The following is a 19,200-nucleotide window of genomic DNA, read 5'->3' as shown; positions in this document are numbered from 1 at the left end:
ATTATTTTGATTAAAATGAAAAATAGAATTATTAGCTAACAATAAAGAGCCGATGGTTACTCTTCCCCAGATAAGTAATGCGATAAAGTGTTTTTAATGTCAGCATCAAAAAAGAGCTTCTTTTGTATTTCGGGAGTGAGGATCCATATTTGTTTAGGATACTTCTAAATATTATGTACAATAATAAAAATCAGTATATAACAGAAAGCTCTTTTAATGTGACATGTTCAAATTATGATTTTATTTTTAAGAGAATACTGTCAAATTGAGATAAAATTAATGACAGCCCAATTTTGAAATCAGTGGAAATACCATATGATAGTTGTAGTGGTGACTCCAAGAGAAACATTTTTTTTCAGTTTAATATATCTATAGGATTAGTTTCAGGCTTAATGTGAAATTATTTAATTGAAATATGACTGCAATCTGTACTTTCCTAAGTGGAGGAAGCATTTAAGCTGAAATTACTGGTTTACTCTGCTGTAACTCCTGGAGAATTAGTTTTATATATCAGACCTATAACCACCATGCGCTGTGCAGTGGTGGATTCAATAAATACAATCCAGTTCTTTTCCATGGGCAATTTCTTAAGAAAACGGAAAACATTTAAGTAGAACCATGAGTGTCTCCGAGACTCTGTCAGTTAACATCTGTCAGTTAAGGACCTGCTATGCTGCCAGCACAGCCTTAGGAGCTGTGAAGATATTCCTTCAGGAACACTTCCTGGAAGCTTTTAATCTGTCGTGTGTTCTTTGCATTATGTAAAATCATAATATATAGAGTTTGTTGGCAAATGTTAAGTTGTAGGAGTTTCCCGAATAGGAAGCATGACATAATTTGTTTTATGTCTAGGGCTTTACTGATGGAGATCTATTAAAAATTCAGTTCGGAGGTGCGAACGTGTCTGGATTTCAGATAGTGGATTATGATGATTCCTTGGTATCTAAATTTATAGAAAGATGGTCAACATTGGAAGAAAAAGAATATCCTGGAGCACACACGACTACAATTAAGGTTTGTTTTGTTTCTTTTCTTTCTTTTTTTCCTTTTCGATGCAAGGGAAGACAGAGCCTAAAATAGAGGATGGAGGAGAAAGTGACAAAGAGAACAGAAAGCACAATTAAAAATGTGACAAACACAGACTACTAAATACATTTTTTCAGATTTTGATTGTTGAAGACTGTCAGAGCTTTACTGTATCGTCCTCACTGTTCCACTTCCTTACACATATAGTCATTTGTTGAGTTGGCTTTTTTTATATTCGGTGAATCTGAACCAGGCTTTCTGGTGGCAAACAAATAGAATCTTCTTTCTGCTCACAGATTAGTGGAGGGAAGGTAGCCTTTCAGAAGAACGCCAGGAAGCAGGGTAACAGTGAGCACAGAGACGTGCTGGCAAGGCGCTCTGAAATCACCTGCTCGGGGAAGGCCTGTCTGGGTGATTTTTAAGCTGAGGCCTAAAGACTCAGGAGAAGACTGCCTGCTGCTCGGAAATTGTATTTACAAGTAAATTGAAGAACAGTGGAAATCAGTCTATTCCTAATCTTAAAAATCTCACGTGTAGACAAGTCAACTCAAAAGCATATGCCTGCAAAAAGAAATACAGGTTATACTACAAAACATTCATGAATGACAAATGGAGTTCAAAGCTAATGTGCATTTTCCATTAGGTGTTTGAAGACCTCTTCAGTATACATACATACATACATACATATGTGTGTGTGTGTGCGTTTGTGTGTGTATAAAAGTACTGCTTAACCAATCCAGTAAAGAGTTCTTGAATGTTAGGTGTAATGCATTGTCCTAGTATACCAGCAACCCAGATTCATCTTTGTTTTCTGTGGGTTTAGACATGCTGAGGTTGCAATTTGTTTATTTATGTTTTATTCTGTGTACACACGTATGCATGTCTTCAGTTCTGAGTATTAAATATCCCTGAAATTGACAGGAAAAATGTTTTATTTTTCTTCTGTTCATACCTTATGGAGAATGCAGATCCGAACTTGGCAAACGGGTTTGCAGAGTGAGTGAACTGAAGAGTTAGGTGATATTATCATCTTTATGAAAATTAAGAGCAAAAGATTCAAAACATTTTCAAATGTCCAGTGATTTTTTGTTTTTATGCAGTGTGTTGTAAATGAGCTAGGCAGAGATGTTGTATCAGCTATTGCCAGAGCGTGCTTGATTCTGTCATAGCAAGGCTGTTTGACTATAAATTTGTATATTGCTATGACACAAGGCCTAGAAACATTTTGAACCTTTTAAGTTATCTCCTTTTGGTGTATAAATGGATCCTTTTAATTTTAAATCAATTTCAGAAAAGCATCCCATAGGATGTTAAAGAATAGCCCTGAGTTAATTTTTTCTAAAAACTAGGTGACTTCCTTTGATGACCTTGATTGAATTTCAACCTTGAAGCATTGTTTCTAGCATGGTCTTGTGGTGGGTACTTTCATGAACGAGGGTTCTGAGAAGGCAAATGGGAACAGAGACCCTCAGTTGCTATGAGGGCAGGTCTCCATCTGCACCCAGTAGGCATGTAACTGCTGGTCCTGTTCTGTGGAATTACATTCCTTAAGAAATTGTGATGTCTAGGTTCTCTGATGAAGAGTGCATGTGGCATTCATCCTCAGCTGGAACCAACATGCTCCTGTGGGATGTGCTGTTAGTCATCATGTTTCCCCCCACATTGCTGCCTGCTGTGAGACAGATGAAAGCAAATGAGATTTTTTTTCTCCTAAAAGTCATACCATTATTCAATTTCATGTGTCTTGCATCAAAATGCAAGGTGTGTATGGAGTTTTAGACATCTCTAGCAATGCATTCTGTTAATCTTTGGGCCAAAACCTAGTCTCATAACTTCACTCAATTGAGATCTGCCTGATGACCTTTCTTTGTTCACTTCTCACTGTTGCATTTTCCCTCCACTATGCCTCCCTTTTGGTTGCTTCTGCCAATTTTCAAAAACAGCATAATGGGTCTTGGTTGTTAGGTGTTGCAAACAACATAGCTTTATAAGTTTAAAAACTTAGGCTCTGAATCACTTTCTGACCCTGAGTCCAGCGATCTCTTATGTACAATTTAGTGATGCTTGTTAATTTCCAGGTTGCTGTGAAGATTAAGCAGCATTTCCAAAGAGTTTGCTCAGCCTTGAAAACACAGGTGTCAATAAAAACTAATCCCCTCTCCCCCTAAACTGAGAGAATTTCAGCCAATCACAAAGGTCTATTTCCATTTTAACATTTTGTGAACCTCTATGTCCACTCCAGAGGTATATTTTATAATATCTTCGAGGTTTGATAAAATAAAATTCTAAAATCTGTGGGTAGGAGTTCATCCTAACAGATACATAGTACTCACATACGAGAGGAACAAGAGCTGAATGCATTTAAACAAACGGAACATACATGAATCCTACCCTAGAGAGTCCATAGTCTAATGGAGGAGACACACATCACTAAGCAAATGTAATAGAGAATGATGACTCAAAACATACAGTTCCCTGTATACGATTAGGACAGTATGTGGAAAAGAGAGGCAAAAGTAGACTTTCTGTAACAGGGATACCTGAGCAGGGTTTTGCATGTGGTTGAGCAGGAAGCAAAGCATGGAAGGTTCTTCAGGAAGAGAAACATGTAGAGAGACACAAAGTAATGCATTGACATAACATGTTCTGGAAACTGCACATTTTTGCTGCTGTAAGAACCTAAATATTTGGAACCAATGAGAAGGGCATCTTGTAGGAGTTAGAGGAGAAAAGATTCTTCAGTTGTCAATAGATAATAATTACAGAATATAGCAGTGTTTCCCTCTGTGGGGGACACATTCCAGAACCCCCAGTGGATGCCTGAAACTGTACATAGTAATTCGTAGACTATACTTTTGCTGTATATACATACTTAAGATAAAGCCTAAGTTATAAATTAGGTACAGTAGCATTAACAATAACTAATAATTGGACCTAACAATTATAACAATGTTGTTTTTTTTTTTTTTAAACTTTTATTTAATGCTTATAATTTTCCAAAGTACGACTTATGGATTACAATGGCTTCCCCCCCATACCGTCCCTCCCACCCACAACCCTCCCCTTTCCCACTCCCTCTCCCCTTCCATTCACATCATGATTCATTTTCAATTATCTTAATATACAGAAGATCAGCTTAGTATACATTAAGTATGGATTTCAACAGTTTGCTCCCACACAGAAACATAAAGTGAAAAATAATAGATGATTTTTTTAAATGATGATGAAATCAGAGCAGACCTATTGTCATGTTTAATCCCAGTGAGAGTCAAGTTGGGAATTGATAATTTCTTTTTTTTTTTTTTTTTTTTTTTTTTACAGAGGATCAGTTTAGTATGCATTAAGTAAGGATTTCAACAGTTTGCACCCCCATAGAAACACAAAGTGAAATATATTGTTTGAGTACTCGTTATAGCATTAAGTCTCAATGTACAGCACATTAAGGATAGAGATTCTACATGAGGAGTAAGTGCACAGTGACTCCTGTTGTTGACTTTACCAATTGACACTCCTGTCTATGGCATCAGTAATCTCCCTATGCTCCAGTCATGAGTTTCCAAGGCTATGGAAGCCCTCTGAGTTCTCCGACTCTTATCTTGTTTAGACAAGGTCATAGTCAAAGTGGAGGTTCTCTCCTCCCTTCAGAGAAAGGTACCTCCTTCTTTGATGACCTGTTCTTTTTTTTTTATCTAATTTGAGAGGAAGAGAGAGGTAGAGAGAAGGGAAGGGAAAGAATTGTCATTTGCTGGTCCACTCCCCAAATATATGCAACACGCCTCAACCAATCCAATTCTCCCATGTAGATGGCAGGGTCCCAACCATTCGAGCCATCACTGGCTGCCTCCAAGCACATAGATTAGCAGGAAGCAGAGTCAGGAACCCAAACCCATGCACCTTGATATGGAGTCTAGGCTTCCTAACCAATGGTTCAACCACTAGTACTCATACCCTTCTCTAGAACTATAAATAATAAAAGTATGTGAATGTGGTCTCTATCTATTTCTTTCTCTCTCTCTCAAAATAACTTTTATACCATACTCATTGTTGTTCTCATGGTGATGTGAGGCGCTCCAAAGCCTAACGAAAAGATGAGATGTGGATAATGAGAGTCACTGTGACTTCAGTATAATTTTTGTTTCTTATTAAGTTGTCAACTTTCACCTCTTCGCAAAGCAAAAGAATTTTGCAGCTTTTTTTAAAAGACATATCTGAATTGCCAAAAGCACTACTCTTGTACCTTGTACTTTGAGGACATTACTGGGTAAATAGGCTTCCTTGAGTATATGCACAGCAATACCATGGCAATGGATATGATAACTCGGATAGGTGTTAAGTGACTAACAGTTGAGTGGTGTACACAGCATGCTTATGCTGGATAACTGTATGATTCATATCCTGGGCAGGATGTGGGGATTTCATCAAGCTACTCAGGACAGCACAGAATTTAAAATGTATGGATTATTTCTAGTTGTAATATTATGTTGAATACTTTGTTTTATAAATTTGTATTTATTTTCATTTTATTTGAAAGAGAGGAAGAGAGAGATAGATAGGTAAAAAGAATCAGAGAGATGTCTTCCACCCACTGACTTAACCCCCAAATGCCCGATATAGCCAGAACTGGGTCAGATGGAAGCCAGGAGCCCAGAACTCAATCTGGGTCTCCCACATGGGTGTCAGGGAACCAGATATTTCAGCCATTGCCTGCTGCCTCCCAGTGCACACATGAGCATCTGGGGCTCAAATCAAGGCACTCCAATATGAGATGAGAATGTCCCAGATGATGTCTTAGCCACTGCTACATGCCCACCATCATTAGAATTTTTGGGTTAAAGATTAACTGTGAGTAATTAAAACTTTAAAAAGTGATACCAGGGATAAGGAAAGTGTTGCTCGCATTACTGTTCCTGTTACATGGGAAAGGGAAGGGCAGACAAACTACATGGGGTCTGTCCAACATTCTCTAAATGTAAAGAAGCAGCCTCTTCTTACATGATCTGTTTAAGGAAAAGGAACAAAAATGTCTAATGAGATTATTTCCTATGAGATTATATTTTATTATGTTGTCTTTTGGATCATTGACTATGTAAGGTACATTGCCTGATACTTAACTCACATTTTACTACCCACAAGAAAAAGTAGTGCTCTAGGCATAAAAACTCTATAAAATGCTACATGATATTATTTCCATAATTAAGATTTGGAGTACAAATTCTATGGAGTTATAAGGGTAATAAATGGTTTTTTTCAAAATCTTAGTCTTACATAGTTTCCTAATTAAAGAAAAATTTTTTCAGTAAGCATAAATAAAATCTTAAGTAAGTTTCAAGAGCTGACTCACTAGGCTAATCCTCCGCCTGTGGCGCCGGCATCCTGGGTTCTAGTCCCGGTTGGATGCCGGATTCTGTCCCAGTTGCTCCTCTTCCTGTCCAGCTCTCTGCTGTGGCCCGGGAGTGCAGTGGAGGATGGCCCAAGTGCTTGGGCCCCGCACCCGCATGGGAGACCGGGAGAAGCACCTGGCTCCTGGCTTCGGATCAGCGTGGTGCGCCAGCCGCAGCGCACAGCCGGCACCTCTATTGGGGGGTGAACCAACGGCAAAGGAAGACCTTTCTCTGTCTCTCTCTCACTGTCCACTCTGCCTGTCAAAAAATAATAATAAAAAAGAGTTGAAATATTTTAACAATAATCAAATATGGTTCAATGTTTAGAGATTCATTTATTTATTTTGAAAGAGTTTCAGAGAGCGCGGGTGAGATGGGGAGAGAGAGAATGAGAGGATGAAAGAGAAAGATCTTCCATCCACTGGTGCACTCCCCAGATGGCTGCATCTGCCAGTACTGAGCCAGGCCAAAGCCAGGAGCCCTTCATCCAGGTCGCTCATTGGGTGGAGGGGGTGAAATATTTGGCTAATCTTCCACTGCTTTTCCTAGGCAGTTACAGGGAGCTGGATCAGAAGTGGATGTTGGTGTTGCAGGAGGTAGTTTTTCTCTCTACATCAGAGTACGAGCCCATCAGTATTTGACATTCTTTATTGTTATATACTGTACAAAAATAAACGCAGTCATGGCGATGGGATTTTAAATCTCACTTTCACTAATTTGCTAAATTGGGAAAACATTCATTCATCTATTCCTTCAATACGTGTTTGTTGAATTTCTTACTGAAGTGGGTTCTGTTCTAGGTGTCAGAGAAAAGGAGAGGTTCCGCTCTTCAAGGATTTACAATCTTCAGGCTAGAAACCAACAATTACTTTAGCATGGATGGAAATTGTCTCATTGGTGTCTTCTTCAAATTCAACTTGTGTTCCACTTTTATCCTCTCCTTTGCTTCTACAAACTATCATCAGCTTTTCCTAGTTCCGCTGGTAAAAACCATATCTTTCAGTAGCTGCTTAGATACAACAATTGAAAATATCTCTGACTCTCCCCTTTTCCTGTAGTCAATGACCAATATTGCAGAAAGTCCTGTCAGCTCTGTCTCGTTTCACCATGCCTTCTGTCATCACCCTAAACTCCACCACCATGATCTGTGCACTGCATTGTTGCCTGGTCTCATGGACCTCACCTCTCAGCACACTTCCTCCTGCTTACTCTGCTTCTTCTTAATGGTGCCTCTTTCTATTTATTCCTTAAGCATGTAGGGCATCTGCCCACTCCTCGCACTGACTATACCCTCCTCTGGACTGCTCTCCCTTTCAATGTCTTCATGGATAACCCTCATGGGTTTTTTCTATCTTTGCTCAAATGCCATCTTCTCAAGCCGATATATGATCTCTGTTTACAATGACAGTCTCTCCACCGTTGCATCTGCTTCGGTGTTTGCACTATTCTGATCTTCTCGTTTCATTGCATTGTTCATTTTCTGTTTTCCTTTGCTTGAGAGTGTCATTTCTTGTTCATTCATTTATCTCAAGCCTCTAGAATAAAGTAGCTACGTCATGAAGGTTTCCTGGATGTACAAGGAGAAAAAAAAAGTAAAAGTTCTCTGATGTGTCCTATAAGAAGCTCCTAATTTTCAATCTAGGTGAAAGAAAAAATTTCTTATAGGAATTTCAGACTGGAAGAAGACATAAAATTAAGAAAGCATAAAAAAATCTCCCATGCAAGGGAGGAATAAACATTTTATAAGGCTAGAGGCTGAATAGCAATGTTTCCAGAATGCTGAGAACTCACTTTAGAAATGCCCAGGTCATGTGCACTTTGTTGGCCATTAGGAAGTTTTTGCTTTATTTTGAGAGCAACAGGGAACCACTAGAGGAGAGTGCTGATCATGGCTTTGATGCTGCTCTGGTCATAAGAGATGGTGGGGAGGACAGATTGGGGGAGGGGAGTTTTTGGAAGATGTCACAAACAATCCAGGCAAGAAATGTTGATTATCTAAATTCTGATGGTGACATGGAGGTGAAAATGTGCACAAAAATTGGTCACATTTAATGTTTATCTTAATGTCCTGATTTATGAACAAGATAATAGTTGCAAAATTCATATATGTAATGTTGTTCTATAAATTCTGTGGAAAGATAGTTGTGGATTCAAATGGGACTGTGAAAGGCAGTCTGCCTCATTTTTATCTGCTTGGCCCTAAATCTCGCAGTATGATGTGCACATATTATACCTGCAATAGATACTGAAAAATAGACAAGTAAACACTTGGAAAATATCAGATTCCTGGGAAGGAACTCACTATGGACTTTTAATTATGAAATTTGGCTTAAATTTGTGCCAAAATATTGTGCTGTTGTTTGGTTCAGCTATGGCAGAGAAGCATTGAGTTATTTTACTCGATGAGACTTTAAATGACTTTGATCACCTGACCAGACCCATCGTCAAACCTGAATTTCCATGGCACAATGAAAAGTAGGCATTTTACATTTCTTTTTAAAGGAAAGATTATAAAGGAGATTTTCCAGTATCTCAAAAATGCTTTATAAATATTTCTATCTTTAGACAGATTGTTAGTATTTTGCTGTCTCCACCATTTGAAACACCATTCTATCTTCTTACCTAATAACCTTGGGTCCAGTTTTGTGTCTTCTGAATCCGGGTGGTGTTTAGGAATTCAGCAGTCCTACAGGAGTGCCATTCATGCGGCACTCTAAATAAGGCTTTCCCTCACTAATCTCACTGGACTCAGGAAACGCTTCACACACAGACTCCAACTTTTTTAATTGCTGCCCTACGAGAGTTATTAGTCCTGTCTGAAAATAGCATAATCTTTGTCAGTCCAGTAATCAGTATTGTGTATTAAATAGTACCCTGGTGGTCTAATGGAATTAATCCTACTTCCTGAGAGTTTTAACTGACCAAAACCCCAGTTGATGCATTGCCATTTGCTATATTCCTAGCTGTAAAACATCCTACCCACCATGGCTGAAACACCTGCCACATTTTCTAGTTTAAAGAGTGAGTATATGACAGAAATAAACTCATATATTGAAAAACTGATGGATGAAAAATTTATATCTTGTAAAAATAGATACAAAATAATGGTGTAATAAGATGCATTATTATTTATGATTCAAATGCAGAAAATTTGAACTCATTTCCACATTACTTTCTCTGTAAATAGAACAGATACACATTAACATATAGGTGACTGCTACAGCTTTTCACAAATCTCTAATACTATGATCACTTAAGGAGCTAATTATTTAATCACTCAATGGGACAGACACTAACATTTCGCATTTGTACTTTCTGGCACTATAGTGGATCCCCTTCAGAACGGGATGACTAGCAGGTAGACATTACTAATCTCCTGGTTCCAAAATTAAATCCTAAATTATGTGGGACAATATGTTATTTTTTGATTATTTTGTAGCATAGAAAAAATTAGGACTTTCACCTTGTTAGAAGAATCCTCGGAAGTGGGGTGGGAGGGGGGAGTCCAGGAAAAGATGGATGCTACAAACAAAGGAAAAGATCTGCCTCCAAGGAATGTCTTTATCCATGACTGAATCTAAACCAGATGATGCCTTGATTTGAGCAACCTTTGTTTCTGTTTTTGATGAATATGACCCTCTTTACCTGAAAATCAGAACCCTTATGTATTTATTTAGGGTTTCTGAATATATAGGTCTTGAACCTTAAGAAAGATCTTTCATTCAAGGTCAATGATTGTCGCTCCCCCTCTTCACGGAGGAATGACACAGGACCCTGCGTTGTTCTTCCGTCTGCTCAGCCCTCCCCGGGTTTGCTGCTGGTTCTTCCTGGGTTGGCTACCGACCCTTCCACCTCCGTGGAAGGGCGGTTCCCCCTAGCCACTTTCCCCACTTCCGCGGGGTAGCGGCACACTGCCGGCCGGCTCTCTCGGGGGCTGCACAGGTGTTCCCTCAGATGTTCCCTGTTGCATGTTGTCTCTCTCCTCCTTTATAGTCCTCTTCCACCAATCCCAACTCTGCTACCCACACGCCGAGTACGCTGCTCTCCTCCAATCAGGAGCAGGTCCTGCTGTTTATTGGTTGAACTGGAGGCAGCTGTGTAGAAGCTGTTTGCTCCTCTCCCAGCGCCATATTGTGGGAGAGCAGATGCATAGAATAAGTCTTAATTCCAGTAACTTAGTCTAGTCCGAGTTGCTCCCAGTTGCTCCCCACAAATGATCTGGATAATTTGCTTAAAATATTATATTTTTAATATATCCTTTTAGATGAAGAATATTCACTATAAATTAAAATTAGTTTGATTATTTATAGAGAATAATAAAGGATGTCAACTTTGGTTTCTTGCCAATAGTTTTTTCACCCTTGGAAATGTGATACAGTTTATGTGCTTACCAAAGCTACTGATTTTTATGCAGATTTTATGCCTTTATGCAATGAAATTTCAAAGGACACATGTTCAAAAGGCTTTACCATAAATTAAAGATGACCTTATCCCACCAGCTCTTTTCTAGAGGGTGGAACTGCAGTGGAATTTGAAATTAAGACAAGTGAATAATTTTAAATTTATGTTTTATTTTCTCACAGTACTCTTTTTTCTGTCACTCTACTTGATTCTTGGCCATTTTTGCGAATCATTAAAAAATAAACTCCCTAAATTTTTCTCATAAATTTACTTATTTTTACTAAACATCATTAATGTTGACTCTGTTGATATTCTTTAAAGCAATGAAACTAAAACTTATATTGTGTAATGTCCTCTAGGGACATATCATTCTGTGTATAATTTTAGCTAAATAATTGATGCTATCTTAGAAATGGGTATGTAACATATACTAGGCCACAAATGTTTACCATCCTGTAGTATGTTACACAAAACCTTCCTTTTATGGAGAGTTATTGATGTTAAGGAAACTTTTTAAATGGTAATTAGTTTGGGAAGTGCTGATTAAATAAATTTAAATAGAAATTTTTAATCTTAAAATTTCTTGGGGCCTATAATATGCCAACTTGAAAAGCAATTTCTGATCTGATTGGAATTTAGAATTTTTATTTTGTGGAACAGGATAATGGTGTTGAAACATTGTAAAGTCAAACTAATTTTATACCAGGATAAAATAGAAATAATAATAAAAAATGAAAGTAAATCTGCTGGTCAATAACATTTTTAGCATATTTCGTAGATCACCAGGCTTCTCACTTCCTGTCTATCCACTTATTTGGTGTAGCATTTGTTAAATAAGATGGCCAACCATTGTAATGTGCCAGAGACGAAGCGAGTTGCCTGGCATTTTTAGGACTTTCTGTTCCCAAATCAAAGAGTCCCAGTCAGACAAAGCAGTTGGTCACCCTCATTGCCCCGGAATCACAGAGACACAGATTCAAGTCCCATCTGTCATGTACTTTACAAAACAAAGCTTGTATTAAACTTTGTAAAATAAACCTAGATGACGTGGAAACTTTATCTCAAAAACTGGAATATTTTTGAATAGTTTTATCTTAAAGGTTTTATTAAGATACCATCCAACTCAGATTGGCCACAGTGATTATGAGGGGAGCCTGCACTCTTTCCTTTGCCTTCCTTAACACTCCTCTGGTGTAGACAAAGAGGCACCGCTTCCCTTATTTCAATAAGAATCACTAGGAACAAAGATTTTAGTTAATTTGCCCAGCACAACAGAATAGTAAGTGATACATGGTACAGTCTGGCCTTGAGCATATCTTTTGGTGTTAAAGGAAATGCTTTTTAACCTTCACTCAACTAAATTTCAAGTGCCAAAGAAAATTTGGAAAGTAATTATTCATAGGAAATTATGTAACTTCTTCACAATACCTTTACTTTAATACTTCTTGTTTGAATGTATTTTCTATTTTGTTGTGATGTGGATAACATATATTTAAGAAAAGAAGTTGTCATAATGATAACCCATAATAGTTTATATGGCCATTCATATGCCCTCTTTCATGTTCACTAAATTTGAACTGTACACAGAGCTTCTTTTCATAGCTCCTGTGTGTGTGTGTGTGTGTGTGTGAGCAAGTGTGTCTGTGAGACAGAGAGGAGAGAGAGGAGTATTCCCCAGTGCTAGTAATTACACTAATGTGTTATTAAATGGTTTGTCAGGTGACTTTTGGCCATATCATTCATGTAGAGCATGCATATTTCATTTTATGTTAGAAAATTAAGTCTCAACAAATAACACAACGTGGAATATAAAGCTCACTTGCAAAATGGGCCGTATTAACAATTTCTCAGATTTCTTCTTAAAGCATCAGTCTGATGTGATGATGATGTAGCACTGCAGAGCATAAAGACCCCCCGAAATGTAAATTTGCAGCCCAGCTGAGGGATTTCAGAGAACATAATCAGCACAGCAGAGAAGAGGCATTTGTCCTCAAAAAAGGGGATCATTCCATTGTCATCATGTTCCCTTCAAATTAGTTTACATCTAATTCAGTGAATGGTAGAATAACACTGAAATGTTTCACTATACAATCAAAAAATGTGAATATATTTGTTTAGAAAACAGATGATCCGCATATGCAGAACATAAATTAAAGGAACTCTGGATGCAGAAGCGTTGATTTTCTCTAGCCAGAATTGTGCTTCTATGATTGTGACTTTTAATTTAAAATGATAACGGGCTCATGCTTTGATTAGATTTGAATATTTGACAAAGGTTGAAAGGCTTTTTTTGTAGTATGCACATGCTTTGAATCATATCATGATATACCGTGTGCATTTAAATGCTTTTAGTTCATTCAGCTGAATCTTATTTTTTAGTGTCGTGTCTGACATTCACAGACTTCTAAAACCTTTAGTAGATGTCTTTGTAGATTTCTCCTCGTGATATGTATAAACTGCCTTAATGAAGATTTTGTCTTTTGGTGACTATCACAATTTTTTTGACTATCACAATTTTTAATACAAATTGCAAGACTTTTGAATATTTATTACTTTAATTAAAAATGATGTATTTATTTGAAAGACAGAAATATAGAGAAAAAGAAGAAGAAGAAGAGAGAGAGAGGATGTTTTCTTCACTGGTTCACTGCCAAATGGCTGCAATAGCCAAGACTGGACCAGTCAGAAGCCTGGAACCGGGCATTCCATCCAGATTTCCTGTGTGGGTGTTATTGCAAGTAATTGGGCCATCTTTAGCTGCTTTTCCCAGGAGCATTGGCAGGGAGCTGGATTGGAAGTAGAGCAGCTGGGACTTGAATCAGCAGTGACTTAACCCACTGAGTCACAATGCTTGCCCCAAATATTCAGTTTAGGTCCTCTTTCTTCTTCAGAGACATGGACAAGAATTATGTTGTCAACAACTGCTTTATAAGAAAGCACATTAATCAATGCTGTTTTCTTCATTGGTAATAGAAACACACATGTGTGAGACAGATATATCCTGACTTGATATTTCTTTTTTTTAAATATTTATTTATTTATTTGAAATTCAGAGTTACACAGAGAGAAAAGGAGAGACAGAGAGAAAGAAAGAGAAGTCTTTCATCCTCTGGTTCACTCCCCAGTTGGCCGCAACAGCTGGAACTGTGCCAATCCGAAGCCAAGAGCCAGGAGCTGCTTCCGGGTCTCCCACATGGGTGCAGGGGCCCAAGGATTTGGGCCATCTTCTGCTACTTTCCCAGACCAGAGCAGAGAGCTGGATCGGAAGTAGAACAGCTGGGTCTTGAACCGGCGCCCATATGGGATGCCAGCACAGCAGACTGCGGTTTAGCCACTACGCCACAGTGCCAGCCTGTGATTTGATATTTCATAATTTACTTAAAGAAGTCCTTTCTTTGACTTCTCTTTTTTGAGAAAGAGAGTGAGAGAGAGAGAGAGACTGCCAGTTTCTGCTTCACTCCTCAAATGCCCACAATGACTGTCTTGGCTTGGCCAGGCTGTAGCCGGGAGCTAGGATCTCAATGCTGTTCTCCCAAGTGGGTGGCAGGGACTGATGCAATTGAGTCATAACGTCTGCCTCCCAGAGTTCACATTAGCAGGAAGCTAGAATAGGGAGAAAAGCTGGGACGTGAGCCCAGGCACTCTAGTATGGGATATGGGCATCCCAAGTGGTGTCCTAACTGTTAGAACAGAGCCTGCCCATGAGATCTTCTCTAAAATATATGTGATTTAAGATGCAGTAATATTTATGCATGGATATTATTGAATGATTAAAAAAGTAATATTCTCATTTGTTTCTTTCCTATTAATTCATTTCTCAACCTATTTTTAAAATGATGTAGCTATTTTTATTACTCTATTTATTGACAAAAATATTTTAAAAAATTTAGTTGCAGTCATGTTTTTTGCTTATTTTATTATCAACATTAATCGTGTTGTTATATGACCTTTATTAGAATCACTTTTTAATGAATACATAATACTTCCCCAAAGCAGAAAACAGTTTTAAAAACATTCCCTTATTGTCAATGTTTTAATTTTTCCATATTACTTATTACCAAAATTAATATTTTTTCTGAAAATTATCCAAATTGTACAATATTTTCTTAAGAGAGTTTCCCAAAAATTGCATTTTGGATGTAGGAGCACAAGTTGTGTAAATGGACCTGTAACATACTATACTAAGTTCCTTCCATGTACAGTTTAAAGGTAAATGTTACAGATTTTGCAAAATTTGGTAATGGGTTTTATTTACATCTGTCTAGTTTGAGGTATATGCAGGAAACAGCAGTGCAAGCCTTCAGAAGATCTCTAGGTGTAGAGAGAAGGACTCACACCAAGGCCTGCAGTGACGCGGCACAAAGATATTTGTATAGAAAGCAGCCTCCCTCTTCCTCTCCTGCCCTCCCACCCCACCCCACTCTCCTCACACTCCCTCCTCTGTATTTAGCAAGCGATAAGGGAGCAGCTGGATTGCTAGTAGAGAGTGAACAGTGACGAAGTTACACTGAGAGTGTAGTTGTGGATACGATGTCCTGAGGAAGACTGGAGGGACAGGACCCACGTGCTGCTGGAGATGCTGTCCCCGGGAGAGGATGCAGCTGCCTCCGCGTCATCACCTCAGGCAGGAAGCAGAGATAGGGGTTTAGTAATCTGACAGTTGAACAATACGTTGGTCCTCTCTGGTGGTGTCTGTGTTCTTCACGACATGTCAGGCCAGACAGTCAGCATACATTTATAGGATGGGAAGTTTGTGGTGGCATAAGCATCTAGAAAAGATTAAAAGTGATAGGAAAGAGTCATTTTCGAAAGTGCGAAAACTCAGTTACTAGGAAATGGAAGAGGATTATTTGGAAACATTGGCTCCCCGTTTTGGATTCCTGGTTTAGGATTTACTGTCAAATAATCAGTTATTATTAGTATTGCACTTAATTGTGCTGTGTATTTTCCAGCTTCCAGTACTTTTAGTACCAATAGATTAAGAAGTACTAATAGAAATTTCATCAGTTTCAGTAAAGTCTTTGTATCATACAGTAATTCATCATTCACAACAGTAGGATTGCTCATTTGACAAATGACGCTCTGTATTTTGCACATCACAGTATGTGTCCAGATGTTGAGAAGGCTTGTACCCATGCAGCATTTTTCTGCTTGGGCCCAGCTCCTCTAATAATTCTGTCCCACTAAGATCTGAATATTAGAAGATTGGAATCAGTCTTGGCATAGTCTTCTTTTATGTGTTTTGTTTCAAAAACTTATCTTTATTTCTCTGAAGAAGAGAGAGAGAGAGAGAAAACTATATCCGTCTGTTGATCCATGTGCTGGTTTACTCCCCAAATGGTTGCAATATCTGGGGCTGGGCCAAGCTGAAGCTAGAAGCTAGGATCTGTATCTAGCTCCCACATGAATGGCAGGGACCCAGGCACTTGGATCATCTTCTGCTGCTTTCTCAGGCACATTAGCAGGAAGCTGGATTGGAAGCAGAGCAGCCAAGGTTCCACAATGCTGGTCTCAGCATAGAGTCTTGAAGCATGAAGGGAGCATGGAGATCATGAAGTTTGATGATTCTTCTCCACAGTTACCAGCATCATAGGGAAACGGAAACAAACACTGCCAAAACCACTGCAGAGGTACTTGTATGTTAGCAGTCCCAGGGCTGAGAGATGAAGATCCTGAAACTAATTTTCCACAAAAAAATGAAAATCCCTCTGAACTGTGAAGAAATTTTTAATTTGATAATTTGTATATCAACATCACAAATCATGAAGTGATGATCTAATGAGAAATTTATTAGAAAAACAACATTGATGCAATTACTATGAAAAGTCTCATCTGAAATGGCTGAGATGTTAACATAATATAAAATGTTTAAAGTCAAGGGTAAACTACCTAGTCCTGATATTCTTGACCACTTCTCTTTGATTCTTAGGTTTCTAGAGCAGACATTGCATTTGAATTCTTGAACTTCTCCATGATATCGTATGTGGGCAACCGCAGTATTGAGCACATATGCAGTGAGTTTCTGCACTTTCTCCTGTTCTTACCAAAGTGTGTGGTCCTTTTCAGTACACTTCCGCTCTGACCTATGATGCTGTTCAAGTGATGACAGAAGCTTTCCGAAACCTCCGCAAGCAGAGAATTGAAATCTCTCGACGGGGGAATGCGGGCGACTGTCTGGCAAACCCAGCAGTCCCCTGGGGACAAGGTGTGGAAATAGAAAGGGCCCTCAAACAGGTCAGTCATTCAAAATGAGCTGAGAGTTGATGTCATATAACATGATCATCAATTTTTTTCCCTACCATATCAGTCATGTTTATTTTAATCCTTATGTTTAACACACAGGCAAGGTTATTTCCTAACAACACAAAGGTAGGTTGCAAGTGAAAAGAAACTTATTAATATAATTTTCTGGACTTGATCCTAAAGAGTAATTTGTACAGTGTGTACCTTGGTTGAAATAAAATCGCAACTGTTTCTTTTCTGTTTCTTCATTAGGTTCAGGTTGAAGGTCTCTCAGGAAATATAAAATTTGACCAGAATGGAAAAAGAATAAACTATACAATTAACATCATGGAGCTCAAAACTAATGGGCCTCGGAAGGTAAATCCTTAGTGATTTAAAGGCTGTTGTCTGAGAGAAGAGGTGAGTCAGCTCACCTGTCACTTCACGCTTCCCGAGTGTTCTGGAGAGGGCATTCACAGATAGGCTCTAAAGAGCACCCGAAACAGATGTGTTTTCAAGTAATTTTCTAAATCGAACCTATTCATTTCTGGTAAGTATCACTGGGATGTAATCTGAGAAATAACTGTAAGTAGGACTGCTGTACATTTTTTAGAGTGCAGTGGAAAAAGACTGTAATGAGGTGAAAAAGAACTATTGCTGAAGGCTGATGGTTCTGAAACCTAAAAATAGCTGATGGAAATGCACCAAGGAGCTGTTCCATTCAGCATTGGCGCTAAATGCCATTGTTTGTATTTTATTTGCATAATCTCTATAATCTCTCTCAAATAGATTCCTCTTAGAGAATGTGAAAAGGTGAACCAGAGAACACAAGCTATTTTCTTAAAAGATTTTATTTGTTTATTTGAGAAATAGAGTCACAGAGAGAGGGAAAGACATTTGGTTCACTCCCCAAATGGCCACAACAGCCGGGGCTGGGTGGATCTGAAGCCAGGAGCCAGGAGCCCCTTCCAGTTCTCCCATGTGGGTGCAGGGGCCCAAGCACTTGGGCCATCTTCCACTGCTTTCCCAGGCCATAGCAGAGAGCTGGATCAGAAGAGGAGCAGCCAAGACTGAAACCAGCACCCATATGGGATGCTGGTAACACAGGTGGAGGCTCAGCCCACTATGCCACAGCACTGGCCCCACCACCAGCCAATTTTAAGAATTATTTTGGGCCAGCGCTGTGGCTCAATAGGCTAATCCTCCGCCTGTGGCACCGGCACACCGGGTTCTAGTCCCAGTCAGGGTGCTGGATTCTGTCCAGTTGCCCCTCTTCCAGGCCAGCTCTCTGCTGTGGCCAGGGAGTGCAGTGGAGGATGGCCCAAGTGCTTGGGCCCTGCACCCCATGGGAGACCAGGAAAAGCACCTGGCTCCTGGCTTCAGATCAGTGCGATGTGCTGGCCGTGGCGGCCATTGTGGGGTGAAACAACAGAAGAAGGAAGACCTTTCTCTCTGTTTCTCTCTCACTGCCTGCCAAAAAAATTATTTTGTTTTGCTTGTTTTTTTAGTTTCTTTCCATGCCTAATAGACTTACATATATGTGCACATCTACATATATTCATATGTATGAGACACATTTCTATTTAGAAGTCCAGTTTGTGTAAGCATAATTTTGAGTTTGAATGTGAGTTTGAAAAATCACTCCGTATTTTGCTAAGAGTAAGGTAATTTGCCCTGTGCCTCCCCGCTGTGTGTTTTTCAGATTGGCTATTGGAGCGAAGTAGACAAAATGGTGGTCACGCTCACTGAACTTCCCTCAGGAAATGACACCTCTGGGCTGGAGAATAAGACTGTTGTGGTCACCACAATTTTGGTAATTAGCTACTTAGGACTATGTTCAACCTTATTTTTGATTCCAAAAGATTATCTGCCCAGGAGAGTTTTGGTTTATGTTTTAAGACCATAAATAATAGTGCAACATTGTTTTCACAAGGTTTTAATCATCTCTTACATCCCACATTTCTTACTTTGTTAAAATGACTATGCATGCTTTCGCAAAAGGACTCAAAGTGGTCTCTATCCTCTTCACCACTGAAATCTAGCATGACAGGTGACTCATACCCTGCCAGATGCACAGGTGATCCACTGGGGGACAGTCTTCTAGAGGGTCTCTCGTAGCTCCTCAAGAGCTTTCCCTTCTGTCCGGCTCTCAGTGGAGTCTATCTTTCCA

General features: G+C 39.0%; 1 protein-coding gene across 9 annotated transcripts in view; it reads left to right on the top strand.

Moving 5' to 3' along the window:
- GRIA2 (glutamate ionotropic receptor AMPA type subunit 2) overlaps positions 1-19,200 on the top strand; it is a 170,834-nt gene that overhangs the window by 116,046 nt on the left and 35,588 nt on the right. For all 9 annotated transcript variants that reach the window (XM_089302277.1, XM_051819909.3, XM_089302275.1 and 6 more), the window contains exons 6-9: positions 853-1,014; positions 16,875-17,042; positions 17,304-17,408; positions 18,733-18,843. In XM_089302277.1, coding sequence (XP_089158403.1) covers positions 853-1,014; positions 16,875-17,042; positions 17,304-17,408; positions 18,733-18,843 — 546 coding nt within the window. The remainder of the gene's footprint in view (positions 1-852; positions 1,015-16,874; positions 17,043-17,303; positions 17,409-18,732; positions 18,844-19,200) is intronic.

This window comes from Oryctolagus cuniculus, chromosome 8 (genome assembly GCF_051225735.1).
Source record: "Oryctolagus cuniculus isolate XC-2025 breed Fujian yellow rabbit chromosome 8, ASM5122573v1, whole genome shotgun sequence".
Taxonomy (NCBI): domain Eukaryota; kingdom Metazoa; phylum Chordata; class Mammalia; order Lagomorpha; family Leporidae; genus Oryctolagus; species Oryctolagus cuniculus.
The sequence above is the reverse complement of the archived record's forward strand: the minus strand, read 5'-3'. Positions and strand labels throughout refer to the sequence as shown.